General features: G+C 35.9%; 2 protein-coding genes across 4 annotated transcripts in view; one reads left to right on the plus strand and one right to left on the minus strand.

Moving 5' to 3' along the window:
* On the plus strand, positions 1 to 18,393 carry LOC139970617 (D-glutamate cyclase, mitochondrial-like). 3 transcript variants are annotated; one of them, XM_071976463.1, is made up of 12 exons: positions 1 to 268; positions 1,723 to 1,827; positions 4,160 to 4,326; positions 4,853 to 5,012; positions 7,387 to 7,591; positions 9,623 to 9,773; positions 10,791 to 10,913; positions 11,879 to 12,091; positions 12,464 to 12,730; positions 13,363 to 13,626; positions 14,164 to 14,438; positions 14,922 to 18,393. In XM_071976463.1, exons 3-12 carry the CDS (start codon positions 4,197 to 4,199, stop codon positions 15,066 to 15,068), a joined length of 1,935 nt encoding a protein of 644 aa, XP_071832564.1. In that variant the 5' UTR covers positions 1 to 268; positions 1,723 to 1,827; positions 4,160 to 4,196; the 3' UTR covers positions 15,069 to 18,393. The 3 variants fall into 3 exon arrangements, with proteins under 3 accessions (XP_071832564.1, XP_071832563.1, XP_071832562.1); XM_071976462.1 differs by lacking the exon at positions 1,723 to 1,827 and having other exon boundaries at positions 4,144 to 4,326; XM_071976461.1 differs by lacking the exon at positions 1,723 to 1,827 and having other exon boundaries at positions 2 to 268.
* The window catches only part of LOC139970618 (uncharacterized), a 14,812-nt gene continuing 7,456 nt past the window's right edge, over positions 16,514 to 23,869 (minus strand). Inside the window, exons 10-13 of the mRNA XM_071976464.1 lie at positions 22,908 to 22,999; positions 22,243 to 22,297; positions 21,625 to 21,722; positions 16,514 to 20,867 (exon numbers count right to left, since the gene is read on the minus strand). Coding sequence (XP_071832565.1) covers positions 20,677 to 20,867; positions 21,625 to 21,722; positions 22,243 to 22,297; positions 22,908 to 22,999 — 436 coding nt within the window. The 3' untranslated portion in view covers positions 16,514 to 20,676. The remainder of the gene's footprint in view (positions 20,868 to 21,624; positions 21,723 to 22,242; positions 22,298 to 22,907; positions 23,000 to 23,869) is intronic.

Consider the following 23,869-nt stretch of genomic DNA (forward strand, 5'->3'; position numbering starts at 1 on the left):
GGACTTTTATTCTCGAAACTTGGACTTTTCATATAAAAGTTTTGACTACTTAGTTAGAAATTGTGATTTGGTGGTTATCTTGTATATTTCTTTGAAGGCACCTTTTATGTATGCCGCACTCGATGTGCAACAGTAAACCTACACGTACAACACTTGACGCCTGTATTACGCAATTCTGGATCTGGGGTTTACTGGTTTCAGTGCAGCGGTACGTCAATGAAGGTTCATATTTCAGCAGGGATAAACGCTCATGTTTTGCTCTATGCAGGTAGTACAATTATGTTTATGTTTATGTGTTTGTTTTGTTTATTCATTTGTTTTATCACAAAAAATACAATGTGAAAGGAAGTCTTCTATAAAGCCCGAATTGGCTTAACAGAGTAGAAGACTCCCTGTTAAAGAAGAAAAATATAATATGTGGTTCATTGCAGTGGAGTGCGGTGTCAGGCCCAAAAATTAACTTGAAAGTCCAAACGGATCTTGGAAGTATGGCAGCTAACTGTTATTGTTAAACAGTAGTTACATGACAATGTGCACAGCTAGACCTAACGCTAGGCCTAGACAGCCCTTAGTTAATTAGCCCTAATTGCTAGTTCTAAAATTAACTTGTAAGTTAGCCTACACATGGCATACTAGTTAGTATTAGTATTACTGCTGGCCTAGGCGAAGCTGTAAGAACAATAGTATGATGGGTCCAATTATGATGCACTTATAGACTTATAGGTGTAAGACTTTGTACTGCAGTAAAGTTTACTCCTATTTGTGAGTGATGTATCTGTTAGCCTTGTAACCAACATTAAATGTACACTTCCAAGTTTGGTTTACTTTCCATTGCTATGGTTTAATTATGAAATTTCAGAAAGTGCGTCATAATGAATTCATTATGACACTTTTTGGTTTAAACCTGTGCATAATACTTAGCAAGTCCCTTATAAATTGGGCTATATCTGATACACTCAACTTAAATGGTTGTGACTAGATTCATCTGGCACTGGCATACAGGACTATTAACAAGACTTGACCCAATTTTAACCAAACAGCTTGACAATTAAATGAATCGGACTACGTACGGTACTGAACATTTCTTAATGTCTGTTATCTCTATGTGCAGATTTAGGAATTGTCACAAAAGGGACCATGATGTGACTTCAGTTAATTTGTAAGTAAAGTTATATCCCTCCAAAATGGTCCCTCATGAATGACTCTGATAAAATGTAAGTTACCCCCCCCCCACACAAATTTCCTTTTCCCCCTCCAACATTTACCTTAAACATCTTCCTAGGAGCTTTTTGAGAGTCAGTACTATTTTGTTTAATGACTCATTAATCTTGCAAAGTGTTTCATTGCTTAGAATAGGATGTAGTTACAAAGTGATATCCTCAAAGGACTATATATGCTATATGGTCAGTTTTGCTTTGAAAAATGGAATCAAGTCTCATTCACGATCTTTTGGAAGCTTGTTGTATTTTTCTTGTGGGGTCCATTTCTGTTTTAAGGTTTAGGGTCCTAAACCCCTTAAACTAACCTCTGACCCTCATTATATCGCTAATCCACAACCCAAATGCCCACAGATTATGAATGCATGGAACTAAACACAGAACACATTAAATCTCTTTTTTATACTGTACAGTGTCACCAAAACCAGATGCTAGAAAAATAGCTGCACATCTATGGAGTCATGTTTTTGTGATATAAACTCTGTATATTAATTTATTTATGTAGAGTTTGAGAGAAGATCTTTGGCGGTATCCTTGGTTAAGGCTGGCATATTCGTATGGCTGAAGTTCATTTTTGAACAAAACTGCCAAAAAGTTTCTGTATATTCAGGTATAAAACAACATATATAATTATATTTTGTATCATCCATAAGTATATACTAATTTTTTAAACTGTGCGTATCTGGCAACAGCAGTGTTATAGTGACGTCATCATGGCCATTGCATGAGCTGACAATAAATATAGTTTGGACTTTTTTTTTCAACTTAGAAATTATTTGGTAAATTTACGTACAAATTGCGTATTGTGGATTGATATTTTACATAAAATAGACCAATGAAAAACTATAAGCAAATACTCCAAATGCGTATCACATGATTTCTAGGATAGATCAACTACACTACTGCAAGAGCAATTTAAGATTTTGAGGAAAGCTTACAACGTTTGGCGACATCACACACCACTTAAGGGCCATTCTCTGGAAAATGAAACTGGCATGAAAAAATTAAAGTGTTCAGCAGGACCTAATGCTATATTTTTTGTTTTAGTGGGATTCCTCAAGTTTTCTGTTTCATATTTTTTTCATTAAAATTACAACCATAACATACTAATTTGCATAAATTTGCATTAGTGTAAGTTGTAGCCAAAATTTGTTGTTTATAACTGTATATTTGTTTCTTCTACATGAGTATCTAGAAATAATATTTCAGTTATCAACTGTCACATGGAGGCAGTTATACATGGGTTCATTTATTTCATTCCTAAAGCAGAGGTTCCTGATCTTAAATTCTTCGTTAATAATGGGTGCTAATTAGCATAATTTTGATGTCACACACGTGACCAAAATAACATAAAAGTTTTCGTAAAAAGTAACCGACGTGCCTTATGATTTCCACACTTGATATGCAACCGTTCTTGGTACAGACTGTTAGTTCTGCAAAATATCCAGTCAAATAATTATTCCTACGATTAATTAATAGCCTCTTATTAGTCGTCACACACGTGACCGATGGTCACGTGTGTGACATTTATCCATTGAGATGCAGAATGTCACACACGTGACCAAAAAATGTCACACACGTGACCCTCCAAGTAATGGCAGTAAAACTGTTTTAAAGTAATTCCTATGGAATATCAACATCAGTGCTGTTCTTTGGTCATTACTAGAGTCACATTTGCACTGTAAAAATTGCATATTATGGACTGAAAATTCAGAATGTCACACACGTGACCCAACAATGTCACACACGTGACCGGATTTTTTAAGCTTATGTAGTATTATGCTAATTTTAAGAAGTGAAATGTTTAGGTGAAATGTCTTGTTAGAATGGAAACACATTAAGGTAGAAACATGAGAAATTAGGGTTATCCAGCCCTGTTAGAAACTGAGGAATTTGCCAATGTTTTTTTGTGCAGAAAAGCCAGTTTCATTTCACATCACACACGTGACCGACATTTATATGACCTCTGCCATCACATGAATGTTCTGAATTTGGCTAAGCTATATGGTTATGTGAAAGAGTCCCCTAGTGCATACTACTTGTACTACAATCAACCTAACTTTCTTTACCTAAAAGTAGTTACTTAGTGGTAAAGTGCAAATCTCCCCATTTTTCAGTCACACACGTGACCGAGAATGGCCCTTAATATGATCCACTTACTAGAGTAAATAATAATTTACATTCAAATAACCATATAGAGTTTAAAAGAAAATATTAAATTGGTATTTTCAACAAACAATGTAAATTTTTTTTTTTTTTTCATATCGGTTTTACAGTATCTGCCACTAGAATATATCCCTTTAAGTTGATGCTAAATAGGCAGCATCAGATAAAACCTCGTCAAAGGCACTGCTTTGTATCTGAGTCTGCAACGCTGATTGATTTTTTTTTGTCAAATGTAAGTTTGCTCATAAAGTATGTAACAAACCCTTCAACACAAGTACAGTATAGGCCTACCATCATAATTATAAAACTTTCAATTAGTTGGTCTATGTGCTTTGTAAACCTACCTGCAGTATTATCAAATCAGTTAAGTGTGACTGGATATCTAGTTATCTGATTTCACACTGTTATCTTCAAACTTTCAATTAAACCTTGTGTAAAAGCATTTATGAGTTGTCAACTACCGGGGCACAACCATGTATACTTCAGGGGGGCTTTAACCCTCTCCCAGTATAACATCAGGGTAGAGACTCAGCCTGCCCCCCTCCCCCTCCCCACTGGCAGACAGAATATTAAAATAAAATGCCTAGATTACAGAGTACTTACATAAAATGTATGTATGTATGTATGTGGTACAACCAAAATACAGTAGTTACCTGTCAAAGAGTAGTGAAAGCCCATCTGCACTCAGTGCCTACGAAATAAGTTTGCAATATAGAGTACATGATACAAAATCACCTAGCCACTCCCTTCTTACTTGTAGGCCGTTCTTTTCTCAGATGCATTGGCACATATTGAAGTTGCCATGAAAGTATAATGGCTCACTTGAAGACAAAACAGGAACCTCTTGATGGGATAGACCTCAGGAAAGTTCCCCCGAGCAAAGCTCGGTCACTTTTCCGTGAAGGGAAATATTTCAGGAAAGGCACTGCTGGAATGTGCTCAGGTAGGTCTTTCCACCTGATTTTGATTCAGCTAGCTCATTTAAATGATCGCTTCTAACCAAAATGTTTCATTCTTCCAGCTAGGGCTAAAACTCTCTGGAGATGTGTTTGAAGTGTATCTTGCTCAATGGTTAACTGTCCTGCATTTGTAGTAATTATTTAACATTCCACAGAACCAGAATATTTGTGCAACAAAATATCCTCTTTGGTTTTGATAACAATTATAGTCTAGTTTGCTGATAATGATGGGTTGTGTGTATGGAATATTAAAATGTTACAGAAATTACATACCACACATTGCTTGAAGTCAGGATGAAGGCATTTTTGAAAGATTTAAGTGTGTATTCATTCTACTTTCATAAAAGTTCTATCAACTATTAAAATACTCCTTATTGCATACACTTGAGATTAAGAACATAATGTTTTAATAAAAAGATTATGTTGTAAATTATTCAGTGTTTACATGCAGTTACAGTAGTACAGAACATTTCTAACCCCAGATTATAATATAACCTTTTCCTCTGACAGGGCATTTGCAAGCCAACCTTGTTATGCTTCCTTCAGACTATTCCCAAAGTTTTGCACAGTTTTGCTCGGCTAACTGCGGGCCATTACCAGTACTCTTCAGCTCCAAACCGGGCCAGTTTGATGCCCCGCCCCTGACAACCACAAATCCATCTGACATAAGGTAAGAAGTGAAGTTTAGCTTGTTGATATATATTTCTGAATTGTGTCTGCAGTACATGCATTTCGGTTTAATTGAACCAAAGGTAGTCCTCAAGGAAAGTTCAGGTGTCCATTTCTTTCATAACAAAATTATCTACAGTATCTTGAAGCATGAGGGGAGAGGACTTTGTACTGTAAATGGTCTTTTGTTCTTTACTAACGACGGGATCGAGACTAGACGTTAATACTAGTAGATATGTTAACGCAATTATGTAAAATTTTGTCTTGGGTCTTATGGTGGTCAACTATTAACAAATATTCAAATTTAATTAGAAACTTTTACTGCCATTCCTCAGATGGAACATTACTCACAATAAACAGTATTTTGTGGTACAGCAATATTGTGATTGGTTTTTGGTTTCGATGATAACCTTTGCATTCATGATGGCGTATGCGTACGTGTAAGTGTATGTGTGCGTGCGTTTGTGACACCCAGCTTGTAAACACGATATCTCAGGAAGGGAAGGTCAGACTAATTCATATGTGGTCTGTAGAAGTACCACATTGAGTATAGGACGCCTATTGCTTTTGGTGGAGGTCAAAGGTCATTTAGGGTCACCAGGGTCAAATTTTGAAAACCTTGTAAGGGGAGGTCAGACCATTTCCTATTTGATGTGTAGAAGAACCACATTTAGTACAAAAAGTCTATTGTCTTTAGTGGAGGTAAAAGGTCATATGGGGTCACCAGGGGTCAAATTGTGAAAACCTTCTAAACATGATATCTCAAGAAGGGAATCATGGGCAGACCTCATATTTGGTGTGTAGAAGTACCACATTGAGTTAAAGAAGCCTATTGTTTTTAGGTGGAGGTCAAAAGTGATTTGGGGTCATCATAGGTCAAATCGTGAAACCTGTTGAAAACATGTACACCCTCATTATACATTACACCAGATTCATGAAGAAAACTGCTCATGTAACATCATTGAAACCACAATGCATTTTTGCATTCTGGTTGGTAAATGTTTGGATTCTATTACAAACTACAATTTGATAACAGTGCAGGTCAAGCTTTAATAACTAGTTGAATATATACATTTTAAGTATCCAAGAAAATGTAAAATATTTTACTTAAATACACGTCATGCATATTTAGTTAAGAAAGTGTTTGGATGACGAAATATTGAGAAGAGAATGAGATTAATTAATTATTGGCTTGTTACCCTTCATTTGGTGATGAATATCTAGAACGGTTGCTCTGTTAAATTATCAATGGCATTCTTATTAAGAAGGTTTGGTAACCTTGCAGACCGAAGAGGGGAAACTTTTATCTTGCCCATACAAATGGTTATAGGTCTAGGTTATATCTTGTGCAGAACTTTGTGTAAGTTTTTGAAAATCATAATAACTGCATTCTATGAAATTATAATATAAGCCACTATTTCAGTTAGATACAGAAAGATGTTTATCTAACGCAGTTGCTGTTTGAGTAATGAAAGTGACCACGATCTCTGTTCTTAAATATGCTAGTATGCTTAAAGTGTTTGCATATGTACAGTAGGGTTATTTTGATGTTTGGCAAAATAATTGGCAATATTTGAATGAGGTTTGTGGTATGTTGCTATGAAGTTAAGTGGAAGTTGTCCATCTATTTGGACATATAGGTAGGGGGTATGGGTGCCCTGTAGTTGTTTGTGTTGGTGTAAACAGAGGTATAACCCTTCAAACTGAAAACTTAAATACACAAATACTAACATCAAAACTAAAGGTTGTTTGAACTGCTCTCCCATAGTATTTAGGTAAAACTGTAATGTATAGATTGAAGTTTTAGTGAAGGTCAAATGTAATTTGGAGTCAACAGAAGTCAATTGAAAACCATAAAAACTTGAAATGTGTCAGTTTGGTTGGTTTACCTTCACACTTAGTATGTACTGTAAGTCCACCTCAATGATGACACATGAGACGTATTACTTTTATGGGATGTTAAAGGTCACTTGGGGTCAACTGGAATTGAAAGTGAATGTTAGCTTTTATTTTGCTTGTGAAACAGATAATTTTGTTTTTTCTTTTCTTTAACAGAGTTCAATTTGATAACTCAGAATCATACTTTAATTAGGTAAAATTCATACTCGGTGTTTGTCCACATTAGAGTAAGAATGTTACCTTATCACTTGCAGTCCACAAAGATTAAATCTTCTAAATTCTGCTGTCCAAGGTGTTGTAATGTTTCTAGTTTTATTGGTGAGGGCGCACTATTTTTTGGCTATCTAGTACTTTATTAACTCTCACGTTTATCTCTTTTGTTGCTTGATTTTATGTAAAAGTCTATTTGTAACATATTTGAAAGTGGTTTATAAGGCACTGAGTACTGAATAAGGATATATATTTTGGCTTTTCAGAACTGACCTTGCAGCATATGCTGTTATTGAAAATGGAGAGCGTGCTCGGATTGTGAAAAGCTTGGAAGAGTTTGAAGAGCAAATCAAGGATTTTGCTTCCTTTTACTTGGGCTGTAGCTTCAGTTTTGACAAAAAATTATTGTCAGCAGGCGTACCATTAAGAAACCTTGATGAGAATGGATTAGGCAATACCAGTATGTACACAGTAAGTATGATTGAAGTTAGCTAGCTGTTGCTGATGGGAACCAGTGGCGTAGCGACAGCCCCCCCATGAAAGCTTGTTGCCCCCCCAGTCGCCCCCCACTGGGATTTTGGGTGTCGAAAAAAATTAAGAATGTGCGAAAAATATATCATTGGTCTGAATGGTTTCGAATCTCCATGATGACCACTCATGAACGACCCTTCGACCGCAGACCGGTAGTAGACTATAGTTGCTGAAAAACCGGACGTGACATAGCGCATAGGCCGGGTATTCACTTCTGGGACGTACCCTGATGCTCTTAAAACCGCTAAAAAAACAAATTTTCAAGAAAGGAGACAATACTATCGCTGAGAATCAGTCTATCACCCTAATAATGTTTCAGACGCAATCTTTGATCATGTCAGTTTGACATATAGTTCGGTCATTCAGTATGTTACTTGGCTGAAAGCCCAGTCAATCTTTCCTTTTTTTCCATGCGCAATTTGCAGATTTGTCGAAAAATGTCAATGCCAGTGTCAAACTCACAAGGTTGTGGTATGATTTTTAGGATGGCATGTCGAGAAACTCACATGCAGTCGCGGCGGATAGCTTCCTTTGCCTATAGTATGTCCGGGGACATTTTGGGGCATCGTTCCTAAAGGCCTATATCTGAGGCCCTGGGGTCATTCCTTGACCAACTTGGTGCAATATAATGTGCCCATTTCGAAGTAAATGTATTCACAGGTTGTTAGTTGACATGGGTTTGAACAAATGAGGGGTATTCTATCCTGAAACATAGGGCAAAATGGGGCTGGGGTTTCAATTCTCCGCATCATTTGTCAACTTTCACTGGGTTTTAATGTTGATGTCAATTGGAATCACTAATAACAGAAATAATCCACCAAAAGTTAAGGCTGCATGAACTTCATTGCAGATTTCCTGAGTGATGAATTTGTAATTTTCTCCCGAAATCACGCAACTAGATGGCTGCTATCCAGCCTGGCAAGTGCCATCTCCAGCGATCTGGCAGATATTGAAATCTGTAATTTTCTTGGTATGCTGCGCGCCAAACGATGATGGCGCTCCGCTTATATAGTACTTGCGGCCGGAATACTCGAATTGATTAAGTCCTCCCCCCCCCCACGTTTCAAATCGGATTGACGCCCTTGCTTACAAGGCTTGGGAAGTGTCATTTCCGACGATCTAGGAGGCCTTTCTAGCTAAAAATGTTGGTACCCTGCGCGCCAACCCATGGTGGTGCTCCGCTTAGATAGTAACAAGACGCCCTCCCAGGAAATGGTCAAGCGCCCCCCACTGAAAAATCCTGGCTACGACACTGATGGGAACACAATGAGGAGCTTGAAGTTAGCAGTTAAGAAACCTGGATTATTATGGACTAGGCAATACCAGTACATTATGTACACAGTGAGCATGATTGAAGTTAGCTAGCTGTTGCTGGTATGAACACAATAAGTCGCTTGAAGTTAGCAATTAGTAAACCTGGATGAGAATGGAGTAGACAATACCATGTACAGTATGTACACAGTGAGCATGATGGAAGTTAGCTAGCTGTTGCTGGTATGAACACAATAAGTAGCTTGAAGTTAGCAATTAGTAAAGCTGGATGAGAATGGAGTAGACAATACCAGTATGTACACAGTGAGCATGATGGAAGTTAGCTAGCTGTTGCTGGTATGAACACAATAAGTAGCTTGAAGTTAGCTGATGTTGATATCTTCACTGTGAGTAGCTTGAAGTTAGCTGATGCTTATATGCTCACCCATGAGTAAATTGAAGTTAACTGATGATTTATCTCTCATATGTTTGTGCTTTAAACTCGTTGTGATTGAGCAAGAAATATCTCAACTGACGTGGCCATAATTGGCTCCAAAGGACTGACCGACTACAATATCTCATTGCCTCCGTATTAGGTTCAATGAGATAATAAGCATACAAAAGAAGATCCTTTAGGAATACCACAGGTTACGTAGTTATTAACACTCAAGTTCCGAACACCCAAGAGTATCATACATTCGTATCTCATTTCTTTGATAGACAAACATCTGGTGCAAGCCTGTTGGAAAGTTTAATTGTCGTCAGGTGGTATCAATGAGGGCTATTCCTGCTGAATTGGTGCAGACAGCTTATGCAGTCACCCATGTTATGAAAAGTGTACATGGTGCTCCTATACACATTGGAAATCCAGGTATTAAAAATAAAGGTGGTGTTAACTATTATCTAATTTCTGAAATCAAGAGTCTTCTATTGTTGATCTCTTCAAAGCAATGGTACATCGTATAAAGAAGTTGATGTAAAATGCTTTTATAATTAAGTAAAATAATGCATTTAAACTGATGGTGTGGAAAAATTCATGGAAGATTGGCACTTAATATGCTGAGCAAATATTTGCTAAGTTTAATACAGTTTTACACGCTTGAAATTGCTTCATTTATTCAATCCAATATGAATGTAACAAAATATTTAAAAAAGAAGAAGTTTAAAGCAACAAAAAGTGGAAAAACTTAACTTTGAGTAGCAATGTGAAAGGTTACAATTTCTCCATTTCTTCATTTATCAACCAAAATTCTTCAGGAAAAAGGCTTGAAATGTATAATGCTACTTCACGATATTACTGAGGGACTAAGGCACCAAAATATATTTCTTTATTTATAGTTTGGAATTGTAGTTTAAGTAATACCCATTTTTGTCCTTTGGATGTGGTAGTGGGGCAGTCATTGGAGTATAACTATTTAGTGATGGGAGGAAGGAAAGGAAGGGGTAAGGGATGGAGAAGGGTAGTCATATACTCACCAAGAACCCCTAATGACATGAGGTAATACTAAAGAGTCAGGTGTTTAGAAGGGTGATGGCCCATCAAATTTTATGCAACATAACCTGCAAACCTGTGTACGTTAAGTACATACCAACTATACTATCTTCAACTTCTAACAATAAATGTACAGAAATGTACAAAAACATGATATTTTGGCTGTCAAGTATTTTTCTGTTCCTTCTCCCACCCACCAATCTTCATACAGAGTAACGTGTTGGTTCCCTATGCATATATATATCTGGCTAACTCTGGCCGGATATATCATATTCTTATTGTATTCAAGGTATAGGCATTAAGATATTTAACCCCCAAAAATCGTCCTTGAATTCCATCTAAAATCTAATAAACAGAGTGCTCACATGATTGTTATAACATTTTGTCTTCTTTTAGCTGTTATTGGTATTGCTGACATTGGCAAAGTTGACTATGGTGTTCCAACAAACTTTGAATCTAATGACGTCGCTGTCTTTTGGTGCTGTGGGGCCACAGGAGTAGAGGCAGTCAAATCAATCAGTAAGTCAATACTTTAAACGGAAAGAAAGAAGTGATTTCCAATTGTTTAAATATATGCAAATATTGCATGGACTTTAACTTCCAAATTCATCACTGTGTATGTGATATAACCAAGTTGGCAGTAGTGAGCATTATCAATCAAGGGGTGCCAGAACTACCAGGAATGTGAGGGTGAGGGGGGGAGGGGTTATCCCTCAGGCTTCCAATTACCATTGCACTTTAGCATCTCTGAAATAATTTTTTCACCTTTGAAATATTAATAGAGGTACAGGTTTATTGGCATTATTACCTCTTACTACCTAATGCATGTGAGCTTCTATTTTAGACATGCCCTTACCTTACCATTTAGAGCTCCTTTTTCGATCTCATGAATCATTATAATTGTCTGTGCCACAATGTATCACACCATTCAGACTGCCTTGGTGCCATCAAGCAGTTAAGAATTTACCTAACTTCCACAGAAGCAATCCCCTCAACTTTTTCTCAGGAATGTAGTTTCAACAAGGCTGAGATCAAGTCACATTACATGATGTCAAAAATAATTTTACTGTTTAACCAGAAAAATGTTTCTCTGATTCAGTACTGGGTTTTAGTAGATGTCAGATCACCTCCAGTGACATAATTTCTTGTTGCAAAGTCAAAAGATTGATTGAGTTTGCTTGACAGACTGCTATTTAATACAGATAGTAATTAATACATTCACTGCTAAACTTGATTTTGTTTAACAAAAAGGTTTGTCACTCGAGGAGTAGCAAGAAAATCCAGACAGTGCTTTTAGCACAGTGCTGGATACCTTAAGTATGTAAGCATTTGAAATCTTCCTGGAAACATGTATTTTTTCTCGTGTTCTTGTATTCAACAAGGATGTGTCTTAATTCATGTTTGGTGTCTCCCTTGTGCATGTAAAATATTCTGATTTATTTGTATCGTTTTTACACAGTGTTAATTTTGTTTGCCCTATACAGATGCTCCTCGTGCCTTCACACATAGTCCTGGCTCCATGTTTATATCTGACTGCCTGTCCAACAACGATGAAGAAGAAGAGAATGGCCAACCTACTGCCAACGATCAACCAAAGGTTATCTGGTTGTCAGAGAATCCCCCGTTGGCTAGCGCTGCATCGCTTGCTGCTGAAGAACTGTTGACTAAACTGGAAGTCTTGGCTAGTGATGATCCAGGTGAGTTAATATTTAAATTTCTGAGAAGGTTGTTGATGCAAACATTATTCACATCTTCAGGCTTCTCTTGTTCACTTTTCAGCCTAATGACGTAGGTGTTGAACCATATGATATGTTCTTATGCAGGCTACTATATGGGAAGTAAAGGAAGGGGCAGATAAGCTTCACTTTACATATTTTAATATGACAATTATATAAAACACATACCCCTCCCTCCCCCCTGCCTATTCCCCCTGCATGAAGGCTCATTGTAGCTGTGAACTATGAATAATAAATCAATTTTGAAGAAAAAAGGTTTTATGCAAATTAGAAGTTACAATCCTCAGTTGAACTGTCACTACCATTCTCTAACATCCACTTCTCTCTTCACAGGAAAGCGTAACATTGCGAAACTCTTTGAACCCGGAGAACTGATGAAGTCTGCGCTCTGTCTCTCTCACTCTCGCAGTGTTGCCATAGTGACAGGATACCCGGCATTTTATAACGAGGCAATCCCTTTCGAGACCGATGGACCTCCGGGTGCATTGGCTTTGGGTGTTGTTTTACAGAGTCTTGGCATTCATGTGACTCTGATTCTTGATCCAATGGCCGGATTTGACAAAGCTATGGAATCAATTTTAGAAAAGTTGATATCAGAAGGTAAAGGGGAAGGGAGACATTTGATAGACATTTTCACCATCTTTTAACTTACGATTGTGATGATGATCACAAATGTTGTTTTGTTTGTTAGATATTAATGAAATTAGTGTAATTAATTAATGTAAGTAATCATAATTAATGTAAAAGGTGACTGCTATAGTGTGACTGGCAGCTAGAAGGAAGCCATTTTAAGATTTGAAAATTTAAACGTAGTTTAAGGGAAAATGCGTAACTCACAGCTCTCTGGTAAACCTTGGATTGGGGTGATACAAACTATTGTTGGATTATAGTATGAACAGTAAATCGTTCTTACAAGTTTATACCAACCTCTGTGGTTCTGTTCTACTATGTGTAAATCATTACATTGAGTAAAATATACTCACAAATTTCTTCAATATAAGAACAGGTTACGTACCTTGAGTAATATATACACCACGTTCTTTGATATAAGCACGTTTCTTTCTTTATCAGTTGTTCACTTGTATCTTGTAAAATACAATTCACTAAATATCTGCATACTGTAACTATGGAGTTTAATTCTCTCATATCTAATATCTTTTTTTTTTAAATTCCTTTGTATGTTGCTTTGAACTTTATCGGACCTTATCTTCTCGGTCATTCATTTCCACAAGGCGTTATCAAGAAACCATTCTCTCTGGAGGTGTACCCAAGACCAGGTCATTCCGCGTCCGATCTTAAATCTGCTCTGGACTTTCTGACGGAGGATGGAGACATCACCCGTCCTCGCTTTGATCATTTGGTGGCGATTGAACGGCCAGGGATGGCCGCGGACGGTCACTACTACACAATGGGGGCTAAGGATATCAGTCACCTTGTAACAAATACAGATATTCTCTTTGATGCAGCCAGGAATATTCCCACAACATTCACGACAGGTAAAATATAAAAGCAGTCCTGTGTCACAGATATCGGTCATGAAGAGGAATTTAAATTTAGTGCAATGTTTTAAAACTTAATTTGGAGAGCTTACATTGTTGAGCCAGGATTACGTAGTAGCCATTAGAAGAAAATGAAAAGAAGGAATAACATGGAACCTAGCAGTGGTGTATGTTACTTGGCCTTATTAGCAACATGTATGGAGCACAGGTGCAAACTAGTTCAATTTCTCTTCTAGTCATCAATTGTCTTTAAAACCCTTTGTATATAGAAAGTCAGGATTGACTTGAGTGTCTATACCTACAAATTGAATGATGATCTAATTGTCTCTGCTACCTTCCTCATGCAGTCGTGAGCCGTAGGCTTATACAGAATATAATATGCAATACATTTCTGCAGATCCATCTGCAGAAATTTGCTTTTATCAAAGGGATTTGGATTTAATGAAATTATTTCACCTTGTACAAATATCAAACAAATATCATATCATAACTTCTGAATACAAAAGCCCCAAAAAATTGTTCTTTTATCAACAGCTGTCGGTGATGGTGGCAATGAACTTGGAATGGGGAAATTTTATGAGAGAGTCAGAAGACATGTTATGAACGGAGAGATCATCGCCAGTAAGGTACCCGCGGACTTTGTCATCACCTGTGGTGTGTCCAACTGGGGCGGCTATGCTCTGTGCTTTGCGCTTTATGCCCTCCGGTCAGATGTCATCCACGATCGACACAGAAGGAGAGGTTTGGGATTCCCTCTGACGAGAGAAGAGAAAGAGAAGATGAGGGAGTCACTGCCGTCTCAGAAACAGGTGAGTATTTTATGGTAGTGTTTGTTATTGAAGACATAAAAAAACAAGTGGTTGTGTGCGATGGTGTTTTATAGTTTATTAACAGAGATGGTCCTGTTACAGCTTAGTAAGTAGTTATTATTCATCAGTCTCATATGAACACATTTGAAAGAAGATACTCATATTACCAAAAGTAAAAGGAAATTTGTATTGATCTTGTTATAAAGAATATTACATTCTACTGTAAGTAATGTCTGTGGAGGAAAATTGGGTGACGATGAGTAAGACAAATTTAGATGGAGAGATGAAGGTGTGAAATTGTTGCAAGTATAGTTTTCTTTTGGTGAACATAGTTTGGTCAATTTCAGTTCAGTTTAGTGAACAGGCCCAATATAAAATAGATCTCAAGTGATCTGGCTTTCTGGTTATATGTGGAATATGAATTTTTGTGTTATGGCTGTCTCATAATCTTTCTTGTGTCTTTACAATTTCTCGTCGCAACAGGAAGAAGCAGTCATGAGGGTTCTACTGGATCATAAATTCTTAGATATGACAGGGAAGGTTTGCATGTCCGTGGATGGGTTGGACTTTTATGACATACACCTCCCAAAACTCAAGGACATGATGGAGTGCATGGCATTGTGTTACTGAAAAGTTAAACGGTCGATGAAAGCCAGTCGAAGAAAATATGCATAAAGAAATAAAAACTGCAAGGATATGAAGCTTTTTTCCTTCTTTTATTCCAAATTTTCAAATGATATATAGTGCACGCGTACAGAATATATATTACAAAAGGAAAAGGTTATCAAAATATAAACAACAGAAGTTTAGCAAAGTTCAAATCTTATAACAGTTTGTATTCATTTGCCCAAAATGTTTTATTAAAGTTTATACCTGTATCTGCTTTATTGTTACTTTTTTATGCATGTGTCGGGAAAAAGTTAATCTTTGGTTCTTTGATTTACAAAATTTTCTGTAAAAAAAAAGTGGATTTTTTTCCAAAATGGTATCTTGTGATTGATTGAAACCAGTTGGAATTCATATCTCTCCAGCATTCAATGTCAGTTACAAAAGAAAACTTTCAGTCTTTTCATCTGTACAATTCTAAACCTGCCAAACTAAAGTGTAATTTATGTTAGTCTAAACTAGCTTCTATATATAAAGTTTGTAAAAGGTTAATTATTTAAAGAGGAAACTACACCTGTCCTGAGGTTTAGTCACTTGATTGTATTACTAATGGGAAAGTTTTGTTTACGGTACTGTGATCGGAAACTTGCAGTTGTAAGTATTGTTGGATATGAAATATATATTGTTTTTTCCATTTTAATCATTCTATTGCCAAGAATTTTATATATCAATAAAAGTATGATAAAAGGTAGTCAAATTATATCTGTAATATGAAGTTTGATTTTAAGATTTACTTCAAAGTATATAAATGTTGAAATTAATTAATTAATATGCATTCTGGGTGGGTGGGAATTAATGTTTTATTATTTTTTTAAAAGAAAGCTTGTAAGCATGCTATGTCAGGAACTATACATTGGATTCCTGCCATGGTGTACTGCATTTATAGCTAATATTTTACATATCAATACAATTTATCAATTACATATCAATAAAATTTTACATACCAATAAAAAAGGACTATTAAAGGTAGTCAAAATATATCTGTAATATGAAGTTTGATTTTAAGATTTACTTCAGAGCATATAAATGTTGAAAGTAATAAATTTATATGCATTCTGGGTGGGTGGGAATTTATGTTATTATTTTTTTTTACAAGAAAGGCTGTAAGCATGATATGTCAGGAACTATACATTGGATTCCTGACATGGTGTACTGCATAATAGCCATAGTGTCTTGATGCACCTTATTGTTTATAAAGGTAATTGACATGGATAGGTAATGAGTGGATGGGGCATAATGTATCAAACGTTAAGCTACCATAATTAGACAATGACGTGTTTGTTTCGTTCCATATTTAGCACGTTCATATGGTTCACAATTGTGTAAGAGTCGATGGTATAAAAATATTGAAATTAATATGCTTGGTGGATGGGACTTGGTGTTATGTGTTAAAAGAAATCTTATAAACACAATATCTTTTGGTTCAAGACTGCGTGTATGTGGTGTGGTGATATGCATATAGCCCACGAGCCAGAGATTGCATGTTTGTTAACTCTTCTCATTTTGTGCTAGTGAGCGGACAGTGTGTAGAGAATCGGAATTCAAACACACACATTACAACGTGGAATCTAGACACTGAACATACAGGAGTTTAAATGGATTAATCCACTGAACTCCACTCACTTGTGACTTTAAGTTTTTCTACTGGTTCTATAATTCCAGAACAGGCCAGGTGTTTCTGCTACCACCAATAAAAGGTGATTTCTCAGACCACAACTCACAGGTCATGAACATCATTGGAACAACTGATCACTGAGGAGGTTGCCACTTTACTCTGTGATAGATATATTAAAAATTTACCACAAAATTGGTTTTGAAAGGTTAATTTTTCAGTCGCTGAAAGTGTTTGCATAACAAAATTGCCTGTATATTCTCTGCATTCTTTTATTACAATCATATCCTCATTATAATTATTGTAGATTTTGAATTTTGTCTACTTGTGATATAATTGATATATATAGATATATATAGTGATATATTTGTGAATGATAGATCTAGCAACAGACGAGTGATTGATGTCATCGTGGCATTTTATCTGGTAAGAGTTTTGTATTTCTTTGCCATGATCAGTTTTTCTCAAAAGTTTGTTTCGCTTCTCTTTAAAATATGTATTTCATGTATTCACCAAGGAAAATCATGTGCCTACTAAAATGTTGTGTGTAGTTTCAAATGGTCCAATCAGGTTTATGTGTCTATTACTTCATCTTCAATTGGCATCTTGGAAAGCATCAGAACCATTAAGCAATTAGGCTTCCTGGTTTATGAACAGAATTTATATCATTTGTTTGTTTTTTCTATCTTTAAAATATGGTGCACTAGTTTTCAATTTGTTATTAAGTGTATTTCCTAAATTTATTGCAACATACCAAAGCATGACTTATATCATAAATTTTTTTAGTTGTCCTTACTCTTTGTTTTACTTCAGTGTCTTCGATCCTATAGCAAAGAGCAATAATTAAAGTGGCATTAAAATGTAGTAGTGAAATAATCTGCTTTTACCGTTATGATGAAAATTTGATTCTAAACAAAAACCCATCTATGTTATATGATGGCCAGTTCTGATATTTTAATTTCATCAATGTTTTCAACTGGAGGGGGGGGGGGTGACTTAACAGAACCTATGCATATTTATAGTTTGTCAATAAAACTTATTTACATAAAATTGTACTAAATTTTCATTATTAAATTATTATTCTTTTATCTGTTATACTTGTATGTAATTATGATAGTCTTCCATAGGCAATTTACTATTTGCATACATATGTGATTTGCATATTTCAATATAAATATATATTGGGCTTCCTTTATGATGAGCAATAACACCTAAATGTGCTGTTTTGATGATCCATTCGGCAAAGTCCCGATTCAGGATAATAATCAATAATTGGGCAGTTATGTTTACAACGCTTAAGCGACTACGAAATGTGGGAGAAGCCCGCGAGGGCTTATGTATTACAGCTTTCATGTCAGGTTGCTTCTAATTCAAGATTTTACCTCAAATTTAGAATCTTTTCAGTTTTAGAGTAATTTCAGAGGTGCTCTTGGATGAAAAACCCACCGGATCTATTTGATATCTGGCATGTATGGTTGATGTTGGTGCTTAGGGTGTAGTAATGGTACTGTGCACCCTTTAGTCCAAATTAGTCTGAGAACAACGATTACATATTCATATTTTCTAATCACATTCCTCTAGTATGGGAATATTTTGGCCAATCACTTTTCCAGCATGTCATCAATATTTGTAATCTCTATGCATTGAACGAAATAAATATGCAAATTTGAAACTGAACATACTCATGTACGATTGTTCTGTTTTAAATTTCTGTAGACATGACATCTGCATCACAATGTGGCCCAGTTAAGTACATGCAAACGGCTTATATTCAAATTCCAATTTTACCAAATTTAAATCTGAACTGACTGGTTATTCCGTCATGGACAATTCAAATGGTATTGCATTGGATCTTGGTAAAGGGACACAGTAGCACTGCTAAATGTAATACACTCCAACTGGTAGAAACAGATGTAGTTTACAAAGTGTACTCAACATTAGACAAAAGGAAAGAGAGAAGGTAGGAAAGACCAGCAACTGAACACTTTTGATTTGAATGTTTTTTGATGAACTTGAGGTTCCTCCTGTACAGTTTGTCACTTTCCATGACTGTGGTAACCTACATTACAGGCAGACCGTCATCTAGTACTGTCACTTGGGTTTAAAGGCATTGAAGACTCGCCCCAAACCGTGTGCAGCGCTCTGAAAAAGTTAACTTTCCGTTGCTTGCAAATGACGTCTTCTTCTTGTAGCTACAAAATGCAGACAGTAATGAAACGTGATACCTTGTTATTCTTTAATCTAGACCTGAGATGTCCATCGCTGCTATGTACACTGTGTTGTGGGTATTGACCGTAGCTGTATGTATTGACTGTACACTAGTGTCTAATTACCGATGGTAGCAAGCTGTGTGTGTATTTTCTGGGATCAATGGTGGTGTATAACACTTCTGTTACACCTCATTCTAAACTAGGTCAGATAACCGGCATGAGACGTTTCTTTGTGCGCGAGTCTTCACTCCCTTTAAGCAGTCTAATAAACGTGACTGATAGTAGACAAATGACATTATCACCGTAGATTGCTAACCATAACGAAGGACAGTTAATCATTGCAGTGTCATATTTGAGACGTTTGCTCACCTTGTTCAACAGCAAGGTTTTCAGATCTTGAAGCAAAACAAGAAACAAACAACATGTAAACAAGAAACCATGATTGACCATAATGTTTGTCTTATTTAGGAGTATCACTACTGTACATACACAACAAAACTCATGAATTCATGATGTAACAAAAGTATACAAATCAAATGAAAGACACCTCAAAATAGTTTTGAACAAAAGTAACTTATTAATACCTGACACTCAAAGCTAACCACACCGACCCTCTCTCCCCCCCACCCTGTCTGCCTCCCCCCCCAAAAAAAATAGTTTAGCTGTTCATACAATTGATTTCCTCTGAATTTTAAAATAAACACTTCAGAGAATTTTGAAGCCAAGAAAGGTTGATATAAAGATTGATATAAAGATGTTGGAGCTACATTTAATAATACAGAGACTGTCAGAGAGGAACATTACCTGCAGTAGTATACATATCATTTTAACGTGCAATTTATACCGATTCCTTTTGCCAAAAAGATATAAAAGAAAATGTTTCAATGTCAGAATATGGTGAAATTATAATTTGATGTTCACGTATCGAAAAACCACATTTTCACATTCCTGCATGACAAAAACGACACTTGGACACATCACTGTCAAAAAATACAGGTTCAAGGGTTTAGAAGGCTGAGTAGTTGTGTCATTCACTTAACTTCAAGAGTCAATACATATTTGATTATTTTGATGAGCCACTTTCTTACATACTATGCCAAGAAAAGAAATAAATATACCGCATGATGGAGGGTATTAATTAGCAGTTATGCATTGTGATTGATACTTTAAGCAAATTACGATAGGGAAATTTTACCCAATGATTGGATGTAACAGGAAAACTAAGCTAAGATTAACATTACCTGATATCTGGTGGACAGAAATCATATTTTAAACAGCAAAAAACAAAAAAAAACAATGTGGAAAAAGATGGCTCAAGTGTCCTCATTTGTTAGGAAATAATTTAGTGTTTTTAAGTTGGTATAGCAAATTTGAGCTTTTAAAAATTGTGTTTGACTGACATTAATGCAGTCACAATTGTTCTATGTACAAAACATTGCTACGAATTTTTGTATTGATTCAACAAATTTGACCATTTTGTACAACTATATCAGATTAATTACCCTCACTCCCCCTCCCCCCCAAGTGTATCACAGATGAAGTTATGATGATCAAATACAGATACCTTTACTTTTAAGGATTTTACTTATATACAACTCATAAGAAGAAACTTTCCCACTTCACTAATATATGTTTACTCCTATTTGGTTTTACTGTTTCTCACCAAAATATAATTTTTCAAGACATATCCCAGAGTTTTCACTCCATTAATTCATATGTGAACTTTCAGCTACATGTCTCCCCTTTAGTTCTATGATTCTGTGATGGTAACGCGATGCAGATCATTGAAGAAATTATCTTCATTGTCTCCGCCTCCAAACATCAAGATCTTTTCTGATTCTTGGTCGTCTGGATTATCTGATACAGAACACAGAATGTGCCCTGCTCGCACCCCCAACGGTCCTGTACCATTTAGGGTCACCTGTTGCCATGACAACGAATCTGTAATGAAGACAAAGGATGGAACTGAAGTCAACTTAGAAGACCAGTTTGGAATATTATAAAAACTTAACTTTTAAGAATAATAAAAGTTAGTATATTTAATGTATTATTTGTTTGCTGTCACCGTTAGAAATCAAGCAACCCATGTGTGATTTGGCAAGCAACTGTTTCATGTCCATCCTAAATATTGCTGTTTCAAGTTTTCATTTTTTTGTTGATACCAGCTAAAGTGTACAGTGTATTTAGCAGTCTATGTGTATTTTTTATTACCAGCCATACTGTACAGTGTATTAAGCAATCTATGTGTATTTTTTGTTACCAGCCATAGTGTACAGTGTATTTAGCAGTCAATGTGTATTTTTTGTTACCAGCCATAGTGTACAGTGTATTTAGCAGTCTATGTGATTTTTTGTTACCAGCTAAAATGTACAGTGTATTTAGCAGTCTATGTGTATTTTTGGTTAACAGCTAAAATGTACAGTGTATTTAGCAGTCTATGTGTATTTTTGGTTAACAGCTAAAGTGTACAGTGACTTAGCAGTGTATGTGTATTTTTTGTTACCAGCCATAGTGTACTTAGCAGTCTATGTGTATTTTTTGTTACCAGCTAAAATGTACAGTGTATTGAGCAGTCTATGTGTATTAAGTCCAAAACCTTTGCTGAGTGGGTCATAACATTTAAAAGCTAAATGGTGCCACCTAATTGTCATCTACTGGTTAGCAGAATTAATACGGAAAGTGAGACCATATATCGTACCGAGAGAAAAGACGAAGGCATCCGACAGGGCCTGGTATCCGTTATAACCGCCGTGGATCAATACTCTATTGTCAGATAGAGGGCAGGCTGCATGCCAACTGGTGAACAAAGAAAAATGTACATTAAAAACTGTCATGTCGTCATGGTAACAGAAATGGAAACCAAAATTAGATCACATGAGACATCATAGGTCATTTGGCAAGGAGCACTGCAGTGTGTTTACTCTTGTATACATAAGTAGTGAAATTTAGTGTATTAACTAAAGATAGACTTGTTGTATGCCACGTACCATGGGCTCTGTATTTGAATGATTTATATCTTCTCAACAGGAAAAATAAATGCTGAACATGATAAATTAGTCGCATCCTCTCTTATTTTTTGGGGTGTCTGATATCAAATATTGCAAAGAAACAAATCTGAAATATGTTTATAATACCAAAGTAAGGATCTACAGAAAATTTACACTCATGGATCAAATAATTGATTCAGAAACCGCTGCTAAGAAAACTTGATATTAATCACCAGTATCCTTTGTCTTACAGAAAACAGGAATTTTAAGTCCAGATAGTATAAAGATCTGTGTTTAGTGTATACCATCAGTGCCTTGGTAAGACCTACCTCCTGGGAGATGGTGGTGCCCCTGATACATCTGGTGAGGAAAATTCCATCAGTCCTGTGATGATAGCAAAAGAGAAACTTTGCCTAAATTCGAATAACACAAAAAATTACTTTGGGTTCCAAATATTCAGGTTTGCCTTCCATAAATACTGCCAAAATGTCTTGACAACTAACGAATTTTAGAAAACATAATAGAGTAATGTTCAAATAACTTAAGTTGCTATGGTTACAGTTGCACTTTTTGCACAGAGCTTACAACCGCAGTTTTATTTGTGAAAAGCAATTGCTAGAAACTAGAAAACAGGATAAAGATATAATTAACTTTGGTTTATTCTTCCTTGGATCAAAGAAGAAAAAAGTTTCCGTTTCAAAGGATTTAGGACATAAATAAAGTATTTGTCTTTGTGAGATTTCAAAATTGCTATCAGAAACAGAGAAAACGGAAACACTTCTCCACCTGTGTCAAGGCAAATTCCTTGAAAAAATTGACTGAAAAAAGAATGTGATCGGACATGCAAATTGATGTAAACACAAACAGTCATGCAAAATGAATGTGAGGTAATATTTAGGAGGGGTCATAATAAGACTAATATCATATTATTATTATTAATAGCATATGTAACGAGAGCAAGATTCAGGATGGCCCTGAGTAACAAAAAACTAACCCAAGTCCAAGATGTGAACATCATTAAAACACACAGGAGCATCCCATCCCCCAAAGATGACCAACTTATCCCCTAGGAGGGTAGCAGAATGTCTGTGGAGAATGGAAGAGAAGAGAGATAAAAAATACAATCTTATACATAGGATTTGCCAACCATGTGAAAACAAAAATAAGAACCCTACATCCTACATTGATTTCAATATCATATTTTTCTTGTAAAATACATGTCAGTCCATAAATATTTTTTTTGAACAATTTCGATGAAAAACTGGCATTGGCTTTCCATCTTAGAATGTCTTATCTGATGTCCAACTTTCAAAGATTGAGGTCTAGTAGTGAGAAGCTCTGTAAAGTTTTGATATTTGGGTAACGTAAAGATCTATCACACGGTTTGAAGAATACATTGCACCCGTTTTCTGCTAGGGAAAGTCTAATGTCTAACATCTCAATTAAAATGAAGCCATGACTCTGATGTAAGAAACAGTCTATGGAGCTACAAATTTTAAACTGAAATTGTAAACAGTTCCATGATTTCACAGCAAGCAGGACAGTATTGCATATATATTAAGTTCACTTCAAATTTAAAAGACAAAAAACAACAACAACATTGATATCCAGCCTTACTCACTTTTGGTAGATATGTTCACTCAAAATTAATTGTCTCCCAACTGTGAGTAGTAGGTTATTAACCTTTAAAATACATTCGTTCAGCAAACCTAACTTGCTTTAACGCACTCCAGCTCGCTGCAGTGGACTCAAACAAACATGGATACCCAGCCACAACCATCATACTGTACTTGATCAAAACAGCAATGGAAGTTTCAAATTAGTCCAAGTAAGAAATCAACGGCAATACACACTACTCCAGAACTTATTTCCATTGAACTCGAAGATGCGATCACTTTAAGATTCATCTGCAAAAGCATTTCACAATAAAAGTTGTAATTAGTATTGTCTCAATAG

This window comes from Apostichopus japonicus, chromosome 8 (assembly GCF_037975245.1).
Source record: "Apostichopus japonicus isolate 1M-3 chromosome 8, ASM3797524v1, whole genome shotgun sequence".
In the NCBI taxonomy this organism is placed as follows: Eukaryota; Metazoa; Echinodermata; class Holothuroidea; order Aspidochirotida; family Stichopodidae; genus Apostichopus; species Apostichopus japonicus.